The following is a 25,931-nucleotide window of genomic DNA, read 5'->3' as shown; positions in this document are numbered from 1 at the left end:
CATTTTTAATTATTTTCCTTAATGATTTGAAAGAATCTATTTCTGAATTAGTCTTCCCGCCACTACAAAAACTGAAGCTGCAATGAATCATGAACAGGAATTAATCAAGACTCATATAACATCTGCAACAGTTGGATATTACAGTAGGAGAATCAATTTTGTTATGAATCTTGTTTCCTGCTTTGCTGTGGCATTGCTATCTGTGCCAGTCCTTGACCTTGTCAGGGATCTCTAGGTTCAAATCCCCAGTCAATCATGAAGCTTACTTAAAATCATAGAATTATAGGGTTGGAAGGTACCTCTAGGGTCATCTAGTCCAACCCCCTGCACAATGCAGGAAATTCACAAATACCCCCCTCCCGACTGCCCTAGTGACCCCTGTTCCAGAAGCACATGAAAGATTGCGAAACACCTCCAGGATCGATGTATTGTCGAAGGCTTTCACGGCCGGAGAACGATGGTTGTTGTGGGTTTTCCGGGCTGTATTGCTGTGGTCTTGGCATTGTAGTTCCTGACGTTTCGCCAGCAGCTGTGGCTGGCATCTTGAAGATGCCAGCCACAGCTGCTGGCGAAACGTCAGGAACTACAATGCCAAGACCACGGCAATACAGCCCGGAAAACTCACAACAACCACCTCCAGGATCCCTAGCCAAACCAGCCCGTGGAAAACCGCCACCCGACTCCAAGGTGATGATCGGCATCACCCTGGGCATGTACGAAGGGCCACGAAAACCAAGCACTGATGCAACCCCTTCTGCCCTCCCCTTCACGATCTGCCCAGGCTCACAGAATCAGCATTGCTGTATGCCACTTTTATTTAAAATATGATTGGCTATATCTCTGTTAGCCTAACCTGCGTACCTGTTATAGGGATAAAATAAACTTTATATGTCACTCCAAAGTCCCTGAAAAAGGCACGGAATTCAAATGTAGTACACAAATAAATAGGTGAGGGTTTTTTCTAAGAAATGTTACTGGGTCATCCAATATAAAAGAATTTATCTGAAGATTAGAAAGGTTCAAGGAGGGGACCCACAAAGCTTTATGGGGGCATCTCATTTTCCTGTCTCCCATTATTTCTTCTTTCCCTTCCCTGAAAGCGCCCATAGCCCCTTTCCATGCTTAGAATTATAGAATCATAGAGTTGGAAATGTCCTTAGAGATCATCTAGTCCAACTGCCTGCCCAATACAGGAACAGCCTAAAGCACCCCCACAAGTATTCATCCAGCCGCTCCTTGACTGCCAATGAGGGGAAACCCACCACATCCCTGGGCAGCTGATTCCACTGCTAGATTATTCTTAATATTAAGAAGTTTTTCCTAATGTCCAACCAATACCTTCCCTCCTGTAGTTTAAATCTATTATTTTGAGTCCTATCCTCTGTTGCCAGAAATAATATTTCTCCGGCACCATTGCTTTCGCACAGCGTAGACTCACAGAACTTTTCCAGGGGGGCTACAGAAGGAGGTGGACTGCTCTGCAGCCTGCTGCAATAATTTGGCTAAGCAGTTTGCAAATAAAATCTGGCACATCAGTTCCGACTTGGACTTTACAGTAGCAGTAGCAGGATCAGATGGTCCCAGGGGACTGATTCGCACAGTTGCGTGGGATTCCTTTCAGCTTGTCCAGTTTGAGGGCGTGGACAGGATTCTTGGAAATTTGAGACTTACCTCCTGCTTGTATGACTCTTGCCCCTCCTGAGTGCTTAAATCTGCTGGTGAGTTGTGTGTGTATGGAGTCTGGTATGCCTTCCTGAGAGAAGGGATGGTTACCTTGATATCCCTGGGATCTGTTGGTAATGCAAGATAGAGCTGAATGTCATCTGCATATTGGTGGCAACTCAGCCCAAATAACATTCCAGAAGCTTGCTAAATCATTGCAGACTTAATCAGAAGACCCCATCCCATGTACTTTTCTTCCCTATCTGGCTTGGTGCTAGCATACCTTAAGGAATGCTTTTTTCTATATGAACCTACCCATTTACTCAAGTCACCTTTGGAGGCCCTGCTTCTAGAGTTGCCAGCTGCAGGTTGGGAAATTCCTTGAGATTTGGTGGGTGTAGCCAGGAGAGGGCAGGGCTTGTGAGGGGAGGGATGTCAACAGGGTATAGATCCTCCAAACCAGCCATTTTCTCCAGGGAAACTGATCTCCAGGCTGCAGAGACCAGTTGTAATTCTGGGAGATCTCCTGGAAGATGGCAACCCTACTTTCACGTGCTTCTGCCATCTGAGTTAGACGGATGGCCACCTGAGAAAAGGCTCTCTCAGTCGTGGTGACAAAACTTTGGAATCCTCTCTCCAGAGAAATCCATCTGTTTCCTTCAATTACTGTCTTTTGCCAGTGGGTGAAGGCATACTCCAATAACTGTTATTGGTCCTCCTCCCTGTTCTTGGGGTTGTGTGTTTGTATGTGTGCGTAATTGAATTATTTTTGCAGTATTGAAATATTGTTTTAAATTTACACTGGTTTCAAATTTTTACTGTATTGATGTTCACCACCTTGGGAAACCTATATGAGTGGAAAGGCAGCCTACCAATGCTTTAAATGAATCAACGAATTAATGGATTTTTGTGGTCTTTTATTTTTGATGAATTATCCGCTTGTTCATTTCTTGTAACACCCCTGTTTGTGTTTAAGTCCACAGGGGCCCAAGTACAAGTTGCGGGGGATATGTTACCAAACTCCACAGAACGTGCCGTAACTATATCGGGTACTCCTGATGCCATTATTCAGTGTGTAAAGCAAATCTGCGTGGTTATGCTAGAGGTAGGATACAGTCTTGGAGCATCAGCAAGCGTTCTTACCACGATTCACTGTGTCTGGGAACATTTCACATTCTCATCATAACAGCATCATCAGCACTTTCCTGTCAGGTCCACTGGTGTACTATTTAGTTGTGAGCATAACACCCCTTTAACAGCGGTCTCACAGTGTTTCTTAATACTTATGGCCTGCTTGAAAAGTAAGCCTACGTTATTCTGTGATTGGCTGGATGCACCAAGCAATTTAACTGGGATAGTCTGGAAGTAGATCCTGAGAACCAGGATCTATTTCATCATTGCTCCAAGTGTTCAGTAAATACCTCTATAGCAGCAGTAACCATCCATCTTTTGAGATCGGATACTGTGTAGGATGGATAGGCCATTGATTTTGACCCAGTAAGGAACTTGGCTTGGTCTCATGGATGCTAGCGAGAGATTTGCTGATGATTTGATTAAATCCACAACCATGGGATGCTGTGTGTGGACAGAATGGCAAGCAGGGTAGCAGGGGTAATGTATTAAGGCATTATGTTACTCTTGTGATGCTCATTTTCTGAAATCTCGTTATTTAGACTCTTATGTTTCTTTTTAAAAAATATTAATTTTAGAGCCACTTCACACTTTTCTCAGGAAAAAGCTTCAATCTATATCTTCAGACAGAGATCGTTTTGGATGAACTGAAGGAAATTTGTACAAGAGTCAGTTCTGCTCACGCAGTCCATCTGTGGCAGATGAATGGACTAAGGGGGGTATCTCTGTGTGCAAATTTCTCCATGTTCAGGTTCACTGAAAACATTTTACCTGTGGGAGGTGGGCTTAAGGCTGAGTTCTCTTCTCGTGTCCAGCTGTGTGTTGCTTGTATACATGAAGAGAGTGTGTGAGCTAGCAGACATGCCCGTCTGATAGCACTACTACAAGGGTAACATAAAGGTTAAATATGATATGCACGTGCACTAGTGCACACACAAATATGCCTTGCACCAATGGTATCCTAAAGGTGAGCTTTTGGAAAATAAATCATGCTTTGAGGATAATATATTGTGTGGTTGTCTATACCATAATTCACAGCAGGAACAGTAGATGCATCTTGACTGTTTACTTTCTCTCTCTTCTTCCTCTCTCTTTTTTTCTCAGTCTCCACCCAAAGGTGCAACCATTCCTTACCGCCCCAAACCTGCCTCTGCACCTATAATTTTTGCAGGTGGCCAGGTAAGAGCAGACACCATTTTGGCTTCAGCTGGAAACCACAGCGTCTTGGCCCAACCTCAGCCAGCACCTGTTAGTTGTACCTCTTTTCTGTCTGGTATAGTACTGATTGGTGTTTTTTTCTTCTTGTTCTGGATTTACCAGTATTGTAGAGGCAATTCTCTTGCTGCTTGTTCCAAATCCAGCCCGAGCAATTCTTCCCCTCTGGGCCCCCTTCCACCACTATGCTCATGCTTCATTTCGCCTCCCAAAAGACAGCTGGAGAGCCATGTTTGGGGAAAGGTTATAACCTTTCGGATGTAGGAGGGGACAGGTTTGTACATATGGTGACTTCTGTGTGCATCAGGGGCTCGGCGGGTAAGTTTATAAAATATCAGTCGCCACACATGAATCACAGAAACTAAGTTGTTCAGCAGTATTTGCAGGCAAGATTTATAACTTTAAGAAAACCAGATATTTCTCCTGCCCTAACGCCATCTTGCCATGCCTTTCTCATCACAACCAGGCTCGGAATGTTGTCGTGGGGCAGGAAGGGCTCCTCCCCCTCCCTGCATGCTGTTTTCCTGAGCTGAAACGGCTCTGGGGGTGAGATATTTTCGCATTTTTGCTTCTGCCCAGAGCATATTCTATGCATGTGGAGTAGCAATAATGGGAAAATACTCGCCCCAGTACCATTTCAGTGTGGAAAAATGGCTCAGGGGGGAGGCAGGAGCCCTTCCTTCCCCCGTGGCAGCATTACAAGCCCAACAGACTCTCTTATTTTTTTTAACAGACATTCCCAGTGCATCTAGTTTGACCCTTAGTTACTTAAGTTATTAAGCCAGTTTGGTGTAGTGGTTAAGAGCGCAGGACTCTATTCTGGAGAGCCGGGTTTGATGCCTCACTCCTCCACTTGAAGCCAGCTGGGTGACTTTGAGTCAGTCACAGCTCTTTCAGAGCGCTCTCAGCCCCACCCATCTCACAGGGTGTTTGTTGTGGGGATAATAATGACATACTTTGTAAACCACTCTGAGTGGGCATTGTTGCCCTGAAGGGCGATATATAAATCAAATATTATTGTAATTATAAGTTACTTAATCTGAATAGTGTAGAGTGGGGGGAGATGAAGTTTTTCATCTTATTCATGGCAACTCTGTCCCACGGTCAGAGGAGTGCAGTTTATGCCTGGATGCCCCGGTTCATGTTGCAGCGGGGTGAAGGGGATGATGTATTGAGCAAAGCCCAACAGGTGGAGTTCCCAGAGGAGGAAGACAGGAAGACTGCATTTGGTGTTTGCAAAGGAACAAAACCCTCAGGGGTCCTGATGTGTGTCGGGCTATTACATGACCAGGTAATTTACAAAGCTGGGCTTAGTATAGGGCTAGAAAACCAATGTTTGGATATAGTATCATATTTAACAAGTTGAACTTAAACTTAAATATTGGCTTAAAAGCAGCCAGTATTTTGCCAAGGAGAAACCACCCCCTGATGTGTCTTTTTTCTTGGTGACTGTAGCAAAGAACAGTGAAAACGGTATTTGCACAAATGCAAAACAAAGAAAAGGGGGGGGGTCATCTTACACGCAACTTTCAGTTATGTCCAATAATATTTGTGTGTGTGTGTAACATTTTTAAGGGGGCCATCCAGGGTTGTCTTCAAATAAATATAGTATATTGTATGGAATTGCCTGTTTCTTTCTAGCTGGAAACTCTTTAATAGAAACTTTGAGAATCACTGGATCAAAACAAATGGCAACAGCACTCCGAGACTGGGATCCAGAGATCCGTGCATCTATTTCTCTGCAACTAAATGGTCTTGGGGCTCCTGTTCTTCAGGCTGTAGCTCCCTCCCTTCCGCAATAGGCCTTATGGCAAACTGTTTTTGAAGGCCATCTGTGATAGGTTGTGCAGGCTCGGGGGGAGGTCTGCTTTTACAAAGACCAGAATCCCCTGGGGGGGGGGGTGCCTAGGAGAATCCAGACTGGTGTGACTGGCGTACAGGAGCGTCCCAGCTGGATTCTGCATTGGAGATGTGATTCTGGCACTCTCTAAAATCATGACTAAGCTCCCCGCTTTTTCCAAAATGACTGAAGGGACTTCAATCTCTTTCCGTCGTTTGCAGGCCTTCACCATTCAGGGGCAGTATGCGATCCCTCATCCAGATGTGAGTCCATTACTTGGTAGCTTCTGTTTTCTGTTTGATTTGTTCTGGGTGCCTCTGACTTTCTGCATATTCAACTCTCAAGAAAACACCCAGGGGTACCTCTCCCGAATGGTGTGTCATGTAGCTGAATGTGAGCTTCCCTTGGTAACCTTTGTGGCTGGAGAGTACAGTGGCCCAGATACAAATTCATGTTTTGTTTCTTTTATGCATGCAATGTATTTGAATTTTTAATATGTAATTATGTAGAATAGTAGTTAAAAGATATTAACTGTAGCCATTTACATGTAATAACTGTAGAAATGTCATTTTAACCTATTTCTTTCAATAGATTAGAATTAGAATGATTTTAAAAACCTTTTTTGTTTAATTTTAATTAATTCAGTTTTGAAACATGTTAAGATGGTTTTTCTCTACTCTGAAATAATTCCATTTGATTGGTTAGTTCTAATTTCCCATCCTGCCCTGCAGTTGACCAAGCTTCACCAGTTGGCTATGCAGCATCCCCCCTTTACTCCCCTTGGGCAGACCACCCCTGGTTTCCCTGGTACGTACCCATGACTCCCTGGGGATGTCCTTCTTCTTAACGGCTCTGTTTCCCATGGTCATTGCAACATTTGGATTGCTAAATGTGGTAAATGGCCGTTTGCTCCTTCTGTTTTCACATATTAATTTTTCTTCTTCTTGTTATTGTTTTCCCCCTTGTGGCTCCCTTTAAGATTGCTTTTGTCATTACTAAAAATGTTGGCTTTGTTCTGGTTTTCTTGTGCTTCACCTTAATTTTACCACCAATTCTAGAACTGGAGTTTTTCTTTTTCTAGGCATCAGACATTATTCTGCACTACAGAGGATGTACCATGTGCTAGTTAAACTTGTATATTCAATTTTTGAAGAAGTCTCATGTAAATCTGGAATTAAACATAGCCTATCAGAGAACAGTGGCATTCAGTGAAAGGAAAATATTTATTATTTTATTCATTCAATTTATAACCCGGTCTCTGCAAGCAGGCTCAGGGCAGGTTACAACAACAATAAATACCATACTAATGAAATATATGCACATTAAACAACAGTCTACTGCTGTTTCCTTTTGAATTTTTATAACCTTCTATTCATTGGAATGCCTTCTTTCATCTGAATGAATTGGCAAACTTTCATTTTCACAATGAAAGGCTGTTCATTTAGGAATGTATTTGGATTGTGCCTTAGTTGACCACTCAGAGAAATTTGATTCGGAGAAATGAAAGAGATGGGTATTTTCAAAAGGCAGCGCTGCACACTGGTACATACTTTGTATGGCAAGTAATAATATTTTTATCACATACATCAAAATGTTAGTGGAAGACTGAATTGTTTGTCATCTTGATTACACAGAATTCAGCAGATCAGCTGACAGGAAGCTTATAGACTATGAAAGAAAATAGATTCTAATTTTAATAAATTCATGTATTAGTTATGCAAAAAAATCTGTCAATTTTTAAAGTACTTGTGCATAAAAAACTAAGATGATCACAGTGTAACTGGCCTCCGTCTATGGTGTATTTGATAAAAATGCCTCTGAGAAGCATTTTCTTCTTGCTTCATTCTTCTTTTCAGTAACATGCCGGTGCTGAGTCTGTTCCTTATACTGTTGTGGAATGTGTGGTTCTGTAATTTTGAGTGTTAACACACTAATTGCATTTTCCTGTGCACTTCCTTTTATCCATCCAAATTTAGTCTAGCATATGGCAACCTAATGGTATTTTGTACTTTCCCCCTGAAATCACCCCTCTTCCCAACAATCCTGCAGAATGACTAATCCCCTGTATAACTTCATAGTTTGCCTAGTTTCCCCCACCCATATTTTTATATTTTATTAGTTTTTACAAGTTCTTTTGACGACCTTAGATTTCTATTTTTTATTTTCCAGTGGACCAAATTTGAGCCATATAATCAATTTTGACATCAAATTGTCAGATTTTGTGGCTAAGTGAAATTGCCCCTTCTCTGTTTACTTTTCAGTAGCATCATAAAGACTCGTTTGTTCTATTGGTGGATTTAAGGTCTTTTTAAAAAAGTTCTGATTAGTACATAGCGCTAATATCTGTGTCTCTAGCTTTCTTTTCTGCTGAGCTAGCTGTTCAGTATTTTTCTTCGCTCCACTTTTTGTTTTAGTTTTCTTCTGAATGCCACATATGCTTTCTCTTACCTCAAAACAACTATCCGAACGTTTCCTTCTCTTTTGTCCTTCGAATCTAGGACTGGATGCCAGTACTCCAACCAGTTCCCATGAGCTCACCATTCCAAATGATGTAAGCACACTCAAGTTCTCTTGTTGTGGATGATGTCTCTGTCATGTGAGAAGGTGCAAAATCCCTGCTCTTTTTACATACATATTCATGTCATTAGAGCTGATTTAGTGCATGAGCGGTGGGGAGGTGGGTGGGGACAATTCAAATTTCACCTCAGTTTTGAACTTGGAGCACTTTACCCTAATCTAGTGATGGGAAATACATGCATAGAAGCAGCTGCGCATGAAGCTACCTTTGGCTGAGCTACCCTTGGTCTGTTAAGGTCAGTCTTGCCTTCTCTGACTGGCTACAGCACTTCAGGTCAGAAACAAATGTTTTTTCACATTACCTGATCCCTTTAATAACATAATAACAACATACTATTATATACCGCCCTTCAGGACAACTACACACCCACTCAGAGTGGTTTACAAAGTATATTATTATCAGGGCTTTTTTCTGGGAAAAGAGGTGATGGAACTCAGTGGTGGAACTCAAGACCGCACAATGACGTCACTTTGGGTCAGCTGGAACAAGGGGGGAGTTTTTTAAAGTTCAAATTGCCCTCGGCAAAAATGGTCACATGGCCGGTGGCCACGCCCCCTGATCTCCAGACAGAGGGGAGTTTAGATTGCCCTCCATGCTGCTCGGAGGCGCGAAGGGAAATCTAAACTCCCCTCTGTCTGGAGATCAGGGGGCGGGGCCACCGGCCATGTGACTATTTTTAAGAGGTGCCGGAACTCCGTTCCACCGCGTTCCCACTGAAAAAAATCCCTGATTATTATTATCCCCACAACAATAATCACCCTGTGAGGTGGGTGGGGCTGAGAGAGCTCCTAGAAGCTGTGACTGACCCAAGGTCACCCAGCTGGCTTCAAGTGGAGGAATGGGGAATCATACTTGGTTCTTCAGATTAGAGTCCTGCTGCTCTTAACCACTACACCAAACTGGCTCTGGCTCCTTTAAGAGGAGATGTTTCTTTGCTTATGTACCTACTTCATTTTAGTTCTTTCTCACTGAGACTCAAGCAGATGACTCTGTTAAAAACAGTGCAGTCAGAATAGTATAATACATGTAGCCAACAATGCAATAAACTACAAAATTAGAGAACAATGAACTAAAACAGTATAATTCACACAACAATACTATAACCCTAGATTACAAAATTAGAGGAACAGTACAACAGTTAATGTATAAAATGAGTGCAGCAATAAAAGCTACTTAAAAATTCACAGACCTTAACTGTGACCCTGTTCCCTTTATAATGCCCTCCATTCTCTTTTATATATTCTGCAGAAAAATAAAAACACGGGGGCCTTCCTGATCCCCACCAGGCGGGAGCCACACCCGAGGAAGTTTTTATATGGGCACGGGCAGCTGTTGATCTTACCCCTTTGCACTGTCGCCTTTTCAGAAGCAAATCTGTCTTAGTGGGCCATATTGAGAGAGGCAGTCCTATAGAAAAATGGCTTCTAGGCTATGAAGGGCTTTGTAGGTGGCCCCACCTCCAATCTCCAGACAGAGGGGAGTTTAGCTGGAGCGGCGTGGAGGGCAATCTAAACTCCCCTCTGTCTGGAGATCAGGGGGCGGGGCCACCAGCCATGTGACCATTTTCGCTGAGGGCGATTTAAACTTTAAAAAACTCTCCCCTTATTCCAGCTGACCCAAAGTGACGTCATTGTGCAGTCCTGGGAGCGTGTGCGCACTTTGCGCATGCACATGTGGTACCCAGGGGCACTACCTCCCGCCAAGAGTTGCCCCCTGTGCTGGCAACCACTGAGTTCCACCACCTCTTTTCCCAGAAAAAAGCCCTGATGATGAGGATTGAATCTGGGATCTTCTGCATGCAAAGTAGATGCTGGACCACGGAACCAATGTAAAAGTCTTGCATGTAGAGCTCCCCTAGTTGGATAAATACCTGCAAACAGGTGCTCTCTCTCCATCCCCCACCCCAGCTGCTTGGGCTGTGCTTGTAAAGTCTCATCGCAAAGTTAACTGCTGTGTAATTTAGACATGAAAACCTGGGGTCTGGATTTAATTGCTGCTGCTCCCCCCCCCTTTTTCCTGAACTGTGGATTGGCATACCTCCTTTGATAACTAGGTTGTGCAACCTCGGCAACTGGGACCATTACAGTTTTATATGTACACTAAACCTATCTTCAGCATACTGTTATAACATGTAAAGTGCGTATGACAAACCCATGTTTGCAAACATGGCTTTCGTACAAACATGCCTGGGAAACCAAAACTATCTGCAGATTGAAGGAGAACCATAGATGTGTGTCAGACAGCTAGATAGTCTCCATTCTTTTAGACAGGTTGGAATCTGAAGTATATGGCCAATTAATACTGAAAGCCTCATTCCTGGGAGCACAGTCTAAACATACCCACAGGCTAAAAAGATTGCATGACACCATAATGGAGTTCTGGGTGTGAATTCCTGAAGCAACAGGCTCTCAGCTCAGCCCAGCAAATGCACATGGCGAACATTCTGATGAACAAATACAGCCCATGAATGCAGAAATCTCCCTGTGATTATTGTATTATCTAGACCAGACGCCAGGAAGCCACCTCACTCAGCCCAATAGTAGGGCCGGCACTGCTTGAGTAACAAACCCATCAAGACGATCCTCCTTTCGGCTGTGTGACGGTTTCTGCTTGTTTTGTCTCTTGCCCTGAACTTTTTCTTCATTCCACTCTAGCTAATAGGGTGCATTATTGGCAGACAAGGCAGCAAGATAAATGAAATCAGGCAGATGTCAGGCGCTCAGATCAAGATTGCAAATGCCACGGAAGGCTCAGCAGAACGACAAGTAACAATCACAGGATCGCCTGCAAACATCAGCCTAGCACAGTACCTCATTAATGCAAGGTAGGTTTGCTTTGTGAGTGATGCTCTTCTCTAGGTCAGCTGCACCTCTTGGGTGGAAAGTACCCACCCCAAGTTAACTTTTGTACATCGTAGCCATTCTAACAAGTTGTTCTCATGGAAAACCGTAGATGAACCTGAGGCCTAATCCAGAAGTCCCCATGCCCATCCATCTAACCTACAAGGCAAAAATGATCCTAAGCTGCTTAGAAGAGAATACCTGTTGCAGAAAGAAGTGTTTGCTCTCTTAGTCCCTGCCACTAACCACAACAGCTGTTGTCATGAAACAGGTTGCAAAGCTGATGCAATCTGCTAGCTGGAAATTACTTCTGCAATATGATTTTAGAGAGACATTTGACTACTTAGAGAGACTGAGAGTCTGGGCTTCTTTTTCAAAAGAGCCAAAGGAAACAAGCATGCCCATAAGGCTGAGTGGACTCTCAATCCGCATGTCAGAATAAATTTGGTTTGTTGGGTGTGTGATGACACTTAAGCCTCTGTTTTACTTTTGTTTTTAGCAAAATGCTGCATTTGATTTTCAATGAATGCTTTGAAAATCTCAAAGAAAGCATGCTGAATATCATGCTGTCCAAATCTACTTCTCAATTATGTCCATTGATGTTTCTAGGTCCCCTCCCCCCAATAATCTCTTCTCACATAAAAAAGTCCTCTCAAAAATATTCCATTGTTGAAACACAAAAGCAGAATATTCAGTTGGTTGGCCACTCAAAAGGTTCTAACTTTTTCAATACTGCCTGACAGGGCTTTTTTTCAGGGGGAACGCGGGGGAACGGAGTTCCGGAACCTCTTGAAAATGGTCGCATGGCCGGTGGCCCCACCCCCTGATCTCCAGACAGAGGGGAGTTGAGATTGCCCTCTGCGCCACCAAGCGGCACTGAGGTCAATCTCAACTCCCCTCTGTCTGGGGATCAGGGGGGCGGGGCCACCAGCCATGTGACCATTTTCTCTGAGGGCAACCCACTGAGTTCTACCACCTCTTTTCCCAGAAAAAAAGCCCTGCTGCCTGAGTTGTTTAGCTATGGTATGGCCCTGGCTTCACACTCTTGTGCAAGGCCCCAAGAGGTGACCATTCATGTATGTGCAGGACTCCTTGCACTATGATCTTTTCACTCCTACCTAGCCATGAGAGAGTATTGCCCCAGCATCAGCGGTGTAGAAGGAGACCTCGGGCCACTTCTCCTGGTTTCTGTGTGGCAGTCTCTTTGAGTAGCCAAATATCTTGGGCCAGCTCTGCCCAGAACTTGCATAGAAAACTATAAGCAAATAACAGACAAGGGACATGGCCTGAATATGGCAAAGGAACTTTGCATTTTTTGAGGGAGGAAAAAAAAGGAAAAATTGATGTTGGCGTTAGCCAGTTTCTAGCTTTGAAACAATATTTAGCGGTTGTAATTTGCCTTCTTGATAGTGATTGTAAATCAGTTCCTTAAGCCCTGTGATCAAATAAAAATGTGTTCCCTCCTTTAACCCTTAAGGATATGTTCTTCTCTTGGTGTTCAGGGATTCCCCACACTTCAAGATGAGAATAGACCCCTTCATTTTTAGTTGCACAAATGCATGCCTCTGGATCTCAGAAGATAAGACTTTAAGAACTTCCGAACAGCTAAAAGCAGACAAATAAAATAAAGCACTTTTTAATGGAGCTGCACTTTGCTGCTTACCAGATAAAGTTTACTTTAGTGAACAGACCTGGATATGACTCACTTTAAAAAATGTGTGAACTCTCACAGTTCTGTTGATTGTTATCACGGAATGGGATTTAAGAGCACTTTTGCAAAGAAGACCGCTGATCAGCACAGCTACACCCTGGATACTATAGAAACAAAAGTAATTTCCCCTCCCTTGAATTTCTAGGTGGAAGGCATTTGTAACCATTGTGTTCTTTTTCTCTCTCCCAAATATCTTACCTGTTACTGTGTGGCAAATGTATCTAAATAAAATAGTTTCCATTTGTAAATAAAGCATCTTAAGGGCACATGTAAATAAATGACATTCTGCAGTGACACAGGACAAGAAGGGAGTTTTCAATTTATGAGCTGAATGTGGTGACAACCAGGGCTTTTTTTCAGGGGGAACGCGGGGGAACGGAGTTCCGGAACCTCTTGAAAATGGTCACATGGCCGCGCCGCTGAGCAATCTAACCTCCCCTCTGTCTGGAGATCAGGGGGCGGGGCCACCAGCCATGTGACCATTTTCTCTGAGGGCCACCCACTCAGTTCCACCACCTCTTTTCCAAGACAAAAAGCCCTGGTGACAACGATTTAGCTCTTGAAAATACTTCTAGGAGTGGGGAGGCGTTCTGGATGGATGGCGTTTCAGGTAGGTGGCCATGCTGTTCTGCAGAAGAGCCAGCAGGATTTGAGTCCGGGGACACCTTAGAGACCCACAAGATTTTCAGCTTTTGAAAGTCAGAGCTCCCTTCTTCAGATACAGACAGGAGTGGAGATCTCCTCCCTGTATCTGACTCGTGAAAAGTCATACCCTGGAAACCTTGTTGGTCTCTGAGGTGCCCCCGAACTCAAAACCTGGATGGATGTAGGTGACCTGGCAGCTTCCTAGCACAACTCGGGGGGGGGGGTGTCACATGAACTGAGGGAACGACATGTCACTTCTGGTTTCAGCTGGGCAGGGTGAGAAGTTTAAAGGCATCATAAAGGCTCAGCAACTGTCAGTTCAAGACTGCCAAGCCCCAGCCCCATTTGTTAGCAGGAGCCATATTTTGAATAGAGGAAAAGCTGATCAACAAGCAATATTAGTTTTGTCCACTGCATTATTCCCCCACCAGTTGAGCCTCTGGCAAAGAGCTCTTTAAGCCCTGCCATTCCAGTGTGATCAGCAGCAGAGGCCTGGGCAGACCCCTTCCCCCCTTTTTATGTACTCGGAAAATGCTTTTCAACACCGAGAGCTCTTGGACTATGGCTGACTGTGATCAGCCGAGCTGCTTGGCAAGGGGTGGGTGCTGACCAGAATCGGAGGTGGTTTACTCTGCTAGGAGTGGAGAGAGAAATAAAAAATAAATAGCTTGCCTATGTTGTGACTTGGTGGTTAAAAGCAGTGGGAATCGAGGACTGTCCTAGAGGCGAGAGAGAAGATCCCCCCGGGGGTCAGATTGAATCCCCACTTTCACACACACCTCATTGGGTATTCTTAACCCTACATTCTCTGTGGTCTTTACATTAAATCTAAAATCATATGGGATATCCATGTACATTATATAAACTATAGATGCAACAGGCAACTCACTGCCATGAACAATATATAGCCATTGTGGATATCTTTTGATATCTCTCTCGGATTGCATCTGTATTTTTCTTGAGGTCTCCTTTCTCATCTCTGCCTAGGTCCCACCTCTCCCTCTGGAATATGTAGTAGCAGGGCTTTTTTTCAGGGAAAAGAGGTGGTGGAACTCAGTGGGTTGCCCTCGGAGAAAATGGTCACGTGGCTGGTGGCCCCGCCCCCTGATCTCCAGACAGAGGGGAGTTGAGATTGCCCTCCGCGCCGCTCAGCGGCGCAGAGGGCAATCTCAACTCCCCTCTGTCTGGAGAAAGGGGGCGGGGCCACCAGCTATGTGACCATTTTCAAGAGGTTGCGGAACTCTGTTCCACCACGTTCCTGCTGAAAAAAAGCCCTGTGTAGTAGACCTTAACCTGCCCTCCATTAGCTTCATGACGAGTGTTTTCCTGCCAGGGTCAGCCAGTGCTGTGCTGTAGGGGGAGCAAAATACTGGCAGGATGTAGAGTAAGTGGTACTGCATATTCCAGAGGCGGGGGGAGGAGGACTCAACGCAGCCCTGTGTTCTTTATATCGTATTGCATCGTCGTCATCGTCCACCCCACCCCCGTGCTCAACGCTGCACAGTTGCAATTCATTGCGTAATGAAAGCTGTGCTCCTAAAGCTGCTTTTTCTTACAGCTGTCCAACAAAAGTGTTTTGTATTCTGAACCCTTCTTAGCCATAATCTTGTTTTTCCACTGGATCTAACACAAGTAATTGATTCCATGCCAAGTGGGATATGAGGTTTTCAACATATGACATTCACATGTTCTCTGCTAAGAGATTATAAAATGCCATCATGAATGTTTGCAACACTTTCTTCGTAGTGTGTTAAGAGCCACATCAGGGGGGTGGGGGGAGTTGCAGCTAAAAATTGTACAAATTCATAAACTCATTTCAAGCAAAGAGTTTTAGGCCAGATTTGTTCTCTGTTGACTCTTTGCTATCATCTTGCAGCCTATTCATTACTCTATATTGAACTGCAGCTGGAAGCCAGAGAGAACAGGCAACACTCTAATATGGTGCAGGCAGCCGTCCTAAGGGCACTAGACTGCAAGTAAGCCCCACTAAATAACATGAGACTTCCTTCTGAGTAGACCTGCTTAGAATTGCTTCCCACAGTGCTCTGAAAAATCAGAGGGATCGCCACATTCCCACCCTAGTCCCAGTTCGTGGATGATCAGAACAGGGGCCTGCCGGGCCATGCTGGCTCTTTGTTCAGGTTATGCCATTCTAATGCCCATTCTGATTTGGTTTGCAGAATATTTAACTCAGGTGAATGGTGATGCCCGAGGAATCGCCTGAGATAATCAGTCTCTAAGGGGGCCACATTCTTGTTTTACGTATTTGCTGCTGCAGACTAACAACGGTATTCTTCTGGAATTCTTCAAATGCCAGTAATGGCAAAGAAAAATGTGTCGTATTGGACTGGAATTATTCAAAAGCAGCAAATGGTGATTCCCTAATGACGTTTACCCACACATATGTTTCAGACTAGTTCCCAAACGAATATGCAAAGTTTGCTAAAGCTATGCAAAAATGTTGCAATAATTCCCATGTAGTGACCTGCTCAAATGGAGCAGATTGCGGGGGGAGGGCTGTCCCTCATTCATTATTTCCTCAAAGAATAATTTGACATTCAAACTGCAGTTTTCAGAGGGGTAGTTCCCATGTCAGCCCATTGAAATCAAAGTCTCTGATAAACAGACGTTGGGGGCCTAAAAATCCTTAAGTACAGCTGGTTGAAAATCCTGGAATTTATTTACTTACATTAGTTATAGTCTGCTTTTCTCACTGAAGCTCAATGTGAACAACAGCTGGGGCATTCAATGAATAATGCAAATACAAAACATGCAGAGAATTTGCCAACATGTCCATTGCTTTTGTTTCACAGAAAGATTGGCCTTTGATTACAGATGTAATCAGGCAAAGCCGAGCGTTTCCTGCACCCTGGCCAAATGCACCTAAAGGCCACTAAGTCCATTTCTCTGCGAGAGAAGGAAATACCAGCAGCCTTCAGACCGTTCCCTCCCTGGAGCAGGTCTGCTCATTTCTCAGTGCTTAGACAAACTGACGAGAGTTGCTTATCCCCATGGCCTTTCTGCAGAGGCTGCGGCTCATGAATCATGAGCTGGGCATGCACTGAAAAGATCTCCCCAAGCATCTGCCCTCAGGAGTCCCAGCAGCAGCAGCAGCAGCAACTTGGGTTAGCTATCTTGGGACAGGAAGTGCAAATCAGAGGCCACATGGGGGCAGTCACTGGCTTAACATTTGCTATGCCTAATGGCACAGTGATTGCTGGCCTTTCAGGTTTTAAGTGGAATTCAAACGCAAAACCATTAGATGTCTTGGGTTTCTTAACTCTCTGTCCAAAGACAAAAGACAGGAGTCTGATACTAATCTAGGAAATTATATATTGGCTATTGCAATTTGAACACAAGCTCTGTGATGCCTTGCCAAAGTTTAATGAAGCACAACCCTTGCAGCGGGACTCTGCTTGGGCTGGATTGTGCTCACTATTGATATATCAACTTTGATGGCCTTTACTTGCCACGTTAGATCCACTCCCACGTTTAACCTTCTGTGGCCAGTGCCTCAACAGCTCCAGGTACATCCCTGAGGTGCTTCTATGAATGAAAGACTTCATGCCACCTCACATGTCACTTAGGAGCAGTCACGCAACTCTTCAGAGGAATATTTTGAGGACATAGGGAGCGGCACTGAAATGTACCGCTGAAAAGCTCTAATTTGTACATGGAACACTCTGTGCAGCCTGCTGGGGCCTAACCTGTTTGAGTGATGTTGTTTCAGATGTCCATATTTATTTATTTAGTTTGTATTTCACTTTTCTCCCCAATGGTGATCCAAAGTGGATTACAACATTATCTCCTCCTCCATTTTAACCCTGTGAGGTAGGTTAGGCTGAGTGTGTGTGACTGGCCAAAGATCACCCAATGAGCTGAACTTGGATCTCCCAGATCCTCGTCCGACACTCGACCACTGACTCTTCATTTTTTTTTAAGTTTACCCCATAAACTTTGAATTTAGCTATGTTGATTTCCCAGCCCCCACAAAAGAATTAGCCAATATATTTTTTTTTAAAAACCTTTTGATTACATTCTTACATGCTAATGTAAAAGGCCAGATTAATCATTGGGTAGCTCAGTGGAATTACATCAGGGAAGAATTTAGACGACTGTATTGTGAACTGAGGATTCTTTTCACTCACTGGAACCAACTTGCATCTTTGCTTTGAATTTCCTTGAGTTGCTGGTCTAATGTGTATGTTGTGTAAATGTGGATTCTTTGCTCGTATTATATGATACATGTAATAAGTGTCAAGTGCCAGAGCAGTGTCGTGTGTGGTGGAAGAACCAGTATAAGTACCCTGCTTTTTTTTGGGAAAAAAATCTGTATTGTATTTAAAGACAAATGAAGACCCCACACCCACCCACCCACCCTGAAAATGACAGTTCTTAGTGAACATGCTGTTAAATATGAAAAATGAATCTTGTTCTCTTGCAATTAGAATGCAAAAAATGGAAACCACAGCTTGAGGTGTAAAAACCAGGAAGCAATGGATGTCTTTGATCGGATGGAAGGGAATACTCTGCTAACAAGAGTCCACAAGTAAATTCTAAAAATATACAAATGCCATGTGAATCAAATGACATCCACTGCTCTCCAAGAATGCCTGCCGGTTTTGAAAGACTAAAACCATCTATTTGTGCTGGGGAGTATACTTCATAATTCCCTTTGAGTTTTGCTTTCAGTTCTGCTTTTCCATCTTTTTGTCATTATCTGCATTCCTTTAGTTTATTTCTCATTGGTGTAGAAAAACAAATGATTTAAAAGCAAACTTTAGTGTCTTGGTAATATTTTCATCATTGAATCATGAATTACCCTTTTGTTATTTCTCTTCTTTAACACATAACATGTTCCTCCTTTGACCCTCATTTTCCCTTTTTTTTCTCTCTTTCTCTTTCTCCCTCCTAATTGTCTGGCCCTTTTGTTACCCCCCCATCTAACCTGCCCCTTTTGTGTTGGCTCCGCCCTTTCCTCCCTCCCTCCCTCCCTTCTCCTGCCCACCAATCCTTGCTTGACCTTCCCAACCTGTTTGTTCCTCTTCCTCTCTTCGTTTGCAGCTTAGAGATGGCTAAAGTCAGCACCCAGACCGCTTCCGTCACGACCCCTGTTGACCTCAACATGAACCTCTCTCAGTCTGCCACCCCTACCTCCACCCCCACCTCTGTGGCTGTCTTGGCGGCGGCAGCAGCTGCCTCCGTGGTTAACGTCAGTACCCCTCCCCCTTTACCAACTTTACCAACCACCCACTATGCTGTTCCTGTCTCCAGTCTGCTTGGCATGAAAACTGTCCCACTCTTGGCACTAAATGCCGCGGGGCCCACGGGGAATTTATCCGCTTATACTGCCAAAATTCCATCAACGACTGGGGTTAAGAAATCTGACCGCCAGAAGTTTGCTCCATATTGAAAGGCTGGGGAAGGGGGGGCGGGAATGCAAATGCGGTTTTTTCCCCTCCAGAACTCTACCAACATTCTGTGGTAGATTTATAATCATTAAGGAAACAATATGGTATTTTTGTTTCTAATTTTTCTGTTCTGTTGCTAGTGTTAAATTGTTGCCAATGCAAATTGTCTTCCACTTTCCATGACTATTACCCCACATTCAGACACAAATTTTCAACTAGTTCCAACAGTCTCCTGGGTTATTTAAATTACAGCTGGTAAGACAGTGGTTCTACAACCCCCAGGCTTTGAAATAAGTAACTAAAATAAGATTACTCAAGTGTCCAAGCACAAGCTGACAAATTGTTTGCTGTCTTTGGCAAAACGTGAATCTCAAGTGGTCAGCTGCCTCGCTAAACTACAATTCCTAAAAGGGGGAGGAAGAGCAGAAGAGCGAAAACAGACCATTATGAATTTGTAATATTGGCTGTTTCCATACCACCATCAATCAGAACGCTGCGGAACGTTGCGAAAAAAACACGGAAGATAGCGTTTTCTCGCACGAGTTTTGTGCAACATGGCACAAAACTCACGCGAGAAAACGCTATCTTCTGCATTTTTTTCGCAACATTCTACGGCGTTCCAATTGATGGCGAGTAGTGTGGAAATGGCCATTGATGAAGCTGCAAATGCTTCAGCCCACTCCTCCTAGCACAGCTAATATGGCCTACGGCCAGTTGAGTAATTTGGCTGAACTTTTATTGTTTTCACCCACAACATTTCAGAGAATATAACCACACTGTGAAACACTAATTTGTGATTTTAAAAATGGTATTTTAAAAATGGCATTCAGCTGTCAATGGAATAGTTTTTAAGATCACCTTTTTGTGCACCAATATATACTAAAAGCCATCAAATACATCTTTTTTCCTTAGTTACATTTACAAAATGTGGGAATTCCTTTCAGTTTTTAAAAAAATTATGGTAAATTGATTTAACGGTTAGAGTTGCCAATTGATTGTGCACAGCTGGTGTGCAGCCTCTGTTCATCTCCCAGGGGTGAGTCAGTCCTGCGGAGGAGCTTCTGTAATGAATGCAGATGGCTGAGAAGCTGCACTCCGTAAATCCTGGCCTGTCTGTCGGGTCCCTGATGGCATGTGCTTCTGCTACGGAGCACAGCTGAGCAGCTGTGCCTCTGCCTGCTGACACCAACAAACCACAGGTCCAAATACTCAGGTTTTCATGAGCTTCTTTTACAGATATCTGAAGTTTTCAAATTGCATTCACGGAACTCGAGTTCCTCAGGGATGTCCTGCTTCCGCTCTCCTTCCACGGAGCTTTGGGTAGCAGAGGTAGTTCCCCTACCCCCTGCTCCATTCATAGACACCCCTGTGGGGGAAGGGATAGATTTGGCCGAATGAGTCACTAGCCCAAGATTACCCCAGTGATCAGTCACTGGAAGGATGCCAACTCAGCTCTCTCTAGGCCTACACCACTCTGGCTCTCAATAAGAGGCTGCCCCCAAAGGCAGCTTGCCCACTCTGTGACCACAGGAGAAGATGGTTACATTCGCGGGTGCATGCATGGTTCAACTGGGGCAATGTGCAGGCTCAGCAGTCCCTGTGACAGGGGTGCACACCCAAGAATGTGCCCATCTTCAAACTCTCCGGCAGGGCCCAGCAAGTCTTCGGTAGAACAGTTGACACAGAAAGGGTAGGTAGAAACTTGGGGGGAAGGGGTGAGACTACCACACTGACTCCCTCAGTCTGCAGCAGATACTGCTACTTGTCCGTTGCTCTGGCTGTAGGTTTGCTGATGGAGTGCCATCAAGTCATAGCTGACTTATGGCGACCCCTGCTGGTTTGTCTTTGATTTCCTCTACATAACAAGTCTGCTCTTCCTTGGTGGCCTCCCATCCAAGCAGTAACCACAGCCAACCCTGCTTAGCTTCCTGGATCTGATGAGTTCAGGTTAGCCCTGGCCTCCTAGGTCAGGTCAACAGCAAGTCTATTCCCTTTAAAATATGGCTGTAGCAATGGCAGCTGCACTTCCAAGATAAACAAACCACCTCCTTCTATATCCAGATATCAGCAGCAGGCAATTGGCATGCCAGAACGAGCCACCAGGGAAAGTTTTAGCAATGGAAGGACTTCTAACTGCAAGCCGCCACCACAGCCTTGGAGATCTAGTGGCTGGTAACTAGCTGTTGGAACTAGTTTGTGTGTGTGGTTGGCGGGTATCTGAAAATCACGTTTTCTGTTGTCCATTCACTTTTTATTTTTCCTTTACCTTGCTTTGACACCGGCTCCACAACGCAATATTGTTTTTCTCACACTGTTTCAAACTTCAGCAATCCTGCCATGTTCATCCACTTTTGCACTCCTTGGACAAAAAGCTTTAACGGGGAATTGAACAGAATGCAAATGCAATACCTACAAAAAATATTTAAGAGTTTGTTGTTTAAATGTCTAGGGCTAAGTACTATTTCCATATCTTGTGTCACATCTGTACTCTCGTTTTTCTTTCCCCCTTTCTCTACTTAGTCCCTTTGCACTAAGTTTCGTCACTGTAACTGATCACAGAACTGCCATTACAACCAATTTGCACTTAACCAAAACGGGCTCGTTTGTATATACTGAAGGGGGGCGGGGGGTTGATGGGAAATACTGTCAAGGTACCTCGGGTATTTCACAGCTCTGAAAACCTGCTGTAAAATTGTTCAGATCTACTGTAACTGATTTTATAACTGAAGTTTTAAAAAAAAATGATTTGTTTGAACTTGCTGTTTTTTCAGTATATTTGTGTTTTGTTTTTAATGGTAAGAAGTTTTTTTAGGGTCTCCCCCTGATTTTTGTTCCTGCATTTCAGGCTCTCTTCTGAAGTAATGTGTCCCAGCATGCTCTAGGGCATGAACTGCCTGACAGGACTTTCCCAAACCCCCTGAGACCATGCTTTCTATGGACTAATCGGCAGAGGAAATAGCTACCATTTCTAACTTGATTATTCTGAGATCTCAAAAATAAATACTTTTACTCGCAAAGCAACTGGGCTTCCTCACTCCTATGTTGCTTTTCATCACTGTTCTGAGTTAACTCTCTTGAGCTCAATGATGTGGAGCCAAAATAATTTTTTAAAGGAAATTTATTGGTGTTCATGCTCAGGCGGGTCTATATGAAGCAGGGGCTGTTGGTGTTTTAAACTACTGTGCAGATTTGACAGTAAATGAAATGAGCTGTTTTTATAAATAAAACATTTTCCTGACTTTGAAAAATATCATAACTTGTGTGCATACATGCAACCACTGTGTTTTTAACTTTGCTTGTAAAAGAGTTGTTGATTTGTCACTTAAAACACTATTTTTGCAACTTTGTCACCACTGAGTTCATAGACACATGGCTTGTTCTTCAGTAACAATTAAAGATTTAACATCATTGCAATTAAGACCCCAGTGATTATTGGGAAAGAGCATTATACAGTTTGTTATAGAGGCTTTCCTCTCATTGGAGGGCCTTTGTGGGTACTTTCATCATAGGAAGATGGTTGCCTTGGAACCTCCCAATGTTTTGCGATGGTCTGTAGCCTGTTTTATGGTGCTGCTACCTGTTTCCTACAAGTTCAGCAAGATTGGGGGACTTCTAACTTAAAAGCTTCCTCTTTGTCAGTTGCCCGTCAGATTCACATTCTGTAAGTCAGTAAGAATGGTACCTTTTCCACAGACTGATCCCTCCTTGTACAGAAGGGTCTTGGTAGGGTTGTAAGAGAGGTACGACGTACCCTCTCTCCCTTCAGTCACTTGTTTCTGAAAGAGCAGAGCTCCTGCACCACAGGAGCAAACTGGTTCTGAAATAGACAGTAACAAGTTTGTGGTACAAAGTGGGAAATCTGGCAACCAGAGAAAAATCAAATTTCACTGAGCCTACTACAAACCTCTTGCAAGAGGCCGCATGACAGTTCAGATGGCAGTCATTGCCTTCAGCTCTACAGATAACATTAGATAGACGGGAATCAAGAGAGAACTGATCATTTTTCAAGCAACCCCCCCCCCATCCAGCCTTTGCCTGGGAAACTCTAGATCAGCATCCTGCGTGTCAGATAAAAGAAGGGCTTTTAGACTCTCCTGTATGGCTAAGCTTTAGAGCTCAGAGCAGCAACCGTATCTCCGTAAAAATTACGTTCCGTTTTCTCCCAAGCAAGGAGCAAACTCGACTTTCCAGATGGAGGTTAGCACTGTCAAGCAAGATGTCAAATGATTTTTGCCAGACTTCATCTCATTTACCCCGTTGCTTTTGTGAAGGAATGTAAGAGGCCTGCACCAATCACAGAGATAAAAGAGCAGGCAAAAAAAAAAAGATGGTGCAAGTACAAAAAATATGTTTATTTAGATTAAAACTCTTTACACATTTTGCCAAGAAAGCTTTTTCAGGGGAATCTACAACACAATATAATAAATAGTTGTAAGTATAAGATAAAGGTAGTACCCTGTGCAAGCACTGAGTCATTACTGACCCATGGGGGGGACGTCACACCACGATGTTTTTTTGGCAGACTTTTTGTTATGGGATGGTTTGCCATTGCCTTCCCCAGTCATCTACACTTTACCCCCAGGAAACTGGGTGCTCATTTTACCGACCTCGAAAAGATGGAAGGCTGAGTCAACCTTGAGCTGGCTACCTGAATGAACCCGGCTTCTGCCAGGATCGAACTCAGGTCATGAGCAGAGCTTGGGCTGCAGTACTGCAGCTTACCACACTGCGCCACAGGGCTTGTAATTATAACATTCCCATAATTAAAAATATCAAATGGTCAGTTAACAGTTTAAAAACAACTACCCGAAACAGCAACAGCAGCTGTCTATTCCTTCCTTTGGATTGTTTAAAAAGAGAACAAGAATTTCTTTTGAGTACAGATTAGATAATGAAACCGTATCAAATGAGTTCTGGCTCAACATTGAAACACAGCTTAATTTTTTGTTGAAGCAAATCTTACCAGCCTTGTCTTTAAATAGTCTTTCAATGAGAATACAAGTGCAGAAGTGATGATTTAGCAAGATAAGCCGTTTAATATGTCTCAGTACAGGAGGCTGCAATCTTCTCTGTTTGCCCCTGCTTTATATTGGTAAAACAAGTAAGAATATATTATTGCCGAACACAGAAGTAATATCAAATTGAAGAGAATATGCATCCCATTGGCCAAACATTTTGTTGAAAACAATCGTGACCCATCAGGCTTCACCTTTTGGGCAGTCCTAAAACTAACCAGTCAAAATGAGAAACTGCTACTAAAAAGAGAAGTGAAATGGGTATGAAGACTTCAGACCCTGGTTACAAAAGGGCTAAGCTTGTCTCTAGAATTACACCAATTTCTGAATTAAAAAAAGAGAATTCATCATCCTATACTGAGACATATATAAAACAGCTCCAGACCCTGGTTCCAATAGGGTTAAATCTGTCTCAAGAACTCACTTGATACAGGTTATGTTATCTCTGCTGTACTCAAAGAGATTTTTGTTCTTCTCGTTAAACAATCCAAAGGAAGAAATAGGCACTTGCTGTTTTAAACAGTTGCTTTTCCAAGTAGTTGTTTTTAAACTATACATTTAATATTGCATACAATTGTATATGTTGTCAATTATATAACTTTCATAAATTATTTTTTAATTAAGGGAACTCTTTACTTATAAATATTCATTATATTGTGTTGTAGATTCCCCTGAAGACTTCTCGGCAAAACACGTAGGGAATTTTGATCTGAATAAACGTATTTTTCCTACTTGTGCCATTGGCTTTTCTGCCTGCTTTATTAGCCTTGCTGATTCTGCGACCATATTAACATTCTCCCAAAGCCTACATGAAAATATTAATATATGGTTGGATGCTGTGCAGAACAAACCGTTTCACATTTTCTGTGCCCCCCAAATCCCAGCTCAGAGTTGATATGTCTAAAATGCTTGAAAATGAAACTCTCATTATTGTGCAGGTTGACAACAAAGCTGACCATTACAAGAAATGGATTTCTGCTTATAAATTAAGGACCTTTAAATTATGCAGAAGTATTTCATTTAGCAACATTTTTCATTCCTTGCACCATGGAATCTGATCACAGTTGTTTTGACCACACAAACAAACGTAGGAAAAATACCGCATCCAGGATGAAATACAGGTGTTCCATAGACTCCACTTGATAGCCAGCATCACTCAGCAGCTAAGTACTTGGAAATCCATTAGAGAGAAGTGTTCAGCAACTGAACACGGCTAGATGTATTACAGTGATGATGTCAGCATCCTAGTGATCAGTCAGTAAACCTAAGACTCCAAAATAGGTTTGGTATGTGTCTCGGAAGGGAGAAGACTCAGAACTAGTCAGGTTCTACAGGACTGTAACAAGGAGATTTTAGACCAGTTTCCCCCAACAGCAATTCCCCATGCCAAACAGGAAGCCTGGGGCCAGTTTTCTGGGGACCCTGGCTCACTTCCTGCCATTGGCGGGCACAGAAGGTAACTGGCATCTCTTCCAGGACCCAACTACCAGCAGCATGGGCACACAAAGAAATTCAATACCTTGAATGGGCTCTGGCAAGTCACTTTTAAAACTGGAAGAGTCTGACAGAACATGGAAGTCAGAAATTCTACCATGCTAGACTATGCAACTGTTTGGTCCCCAGGACCTACTTTCAAATCCTGGTGAAGGAGCCCTGGTTAATGTCGGGGCAGACATGATTAAGGCCAGAAAATGGAATTTTGTCTTCCAAGAGAAAGGAGGGACCACAGACCCCCCCCCCCAATCTGTAGCACAGTCCCATCAACGGCTTGGTACAGCCAAGGAAGCGTCAGGATTGTGCTCAGCAGGGGCCAACCAAAACAAACCCACTGATGGGCTTTCAACTGATACATCACATGCTTCATTCAATTAATAGAGGAAATG

General features: G+C 43.5%; 1 protein-coding gene across 1 annotated transcript in view; it reads left to right on the top strand.

Annotated features, from left to right (window-relative positions):
- LOC129337387 (poly(rC)-binding protein 3-like) overlaps nucleotides 1–19,035 on the top strand; it is a 175,278-nt gene extending 156,243 nt beyond the window's left edge. The window contains exons 7-13 of the mRNA XM_054990991.1: nucleotides 2,639–2,767; nucleotides 3,898–4,041; nucleotides 6,070–6,111; nucleotides 6,580–6,655; nucleotides 8,347–8,399; nucleotides 11,081–11,250; nucleotides 18,687–19,035. Coding sequence (XP_054846966.1) covers nucleotides 2,639–2,767; nucleotides 3,898–4,041; nucleotides 6,070–6,111; nucleotides 6,580–6,655; nucleotides 8,347–8,399; nucleotides 11,081–11,250; nucleotides 18,687–19,035 — 963 coding nt within the window. The remainder of the gene's footprint in view (nucleotides 1–2,638; nucleotides 2,768–3,897; nucleotides 4,042–6,069; nucleotides 6,112–6,579; nucleotides 6,656–8,346; nucleotides 8,400–11,080; nucleotides 11,251–18,686) is intronic.
- Nucleotides 19,036–25,931: the final 6,896 nt, after the last annotated feature.

The sequence above is a fragment of the Eublepharis macularius genome, chromosome 11, assembly GCF_028583425.1.
Source record: "Eublepharis macularius isolate TG4126 chromosome 11, MPM_Emac_v1.0, whole genome shotgun sequence".
Taxonomy (NCBI): domain Eukaryota; kingdom Metazoa; phylum Chordata; class Lepidosauria; order Squamata; family Eublepharidae; genus Eublepharis; species Eublepharis macularius.
This window is presented reverse-complemented; position numbering and strand designations above follow the sequence as displayed.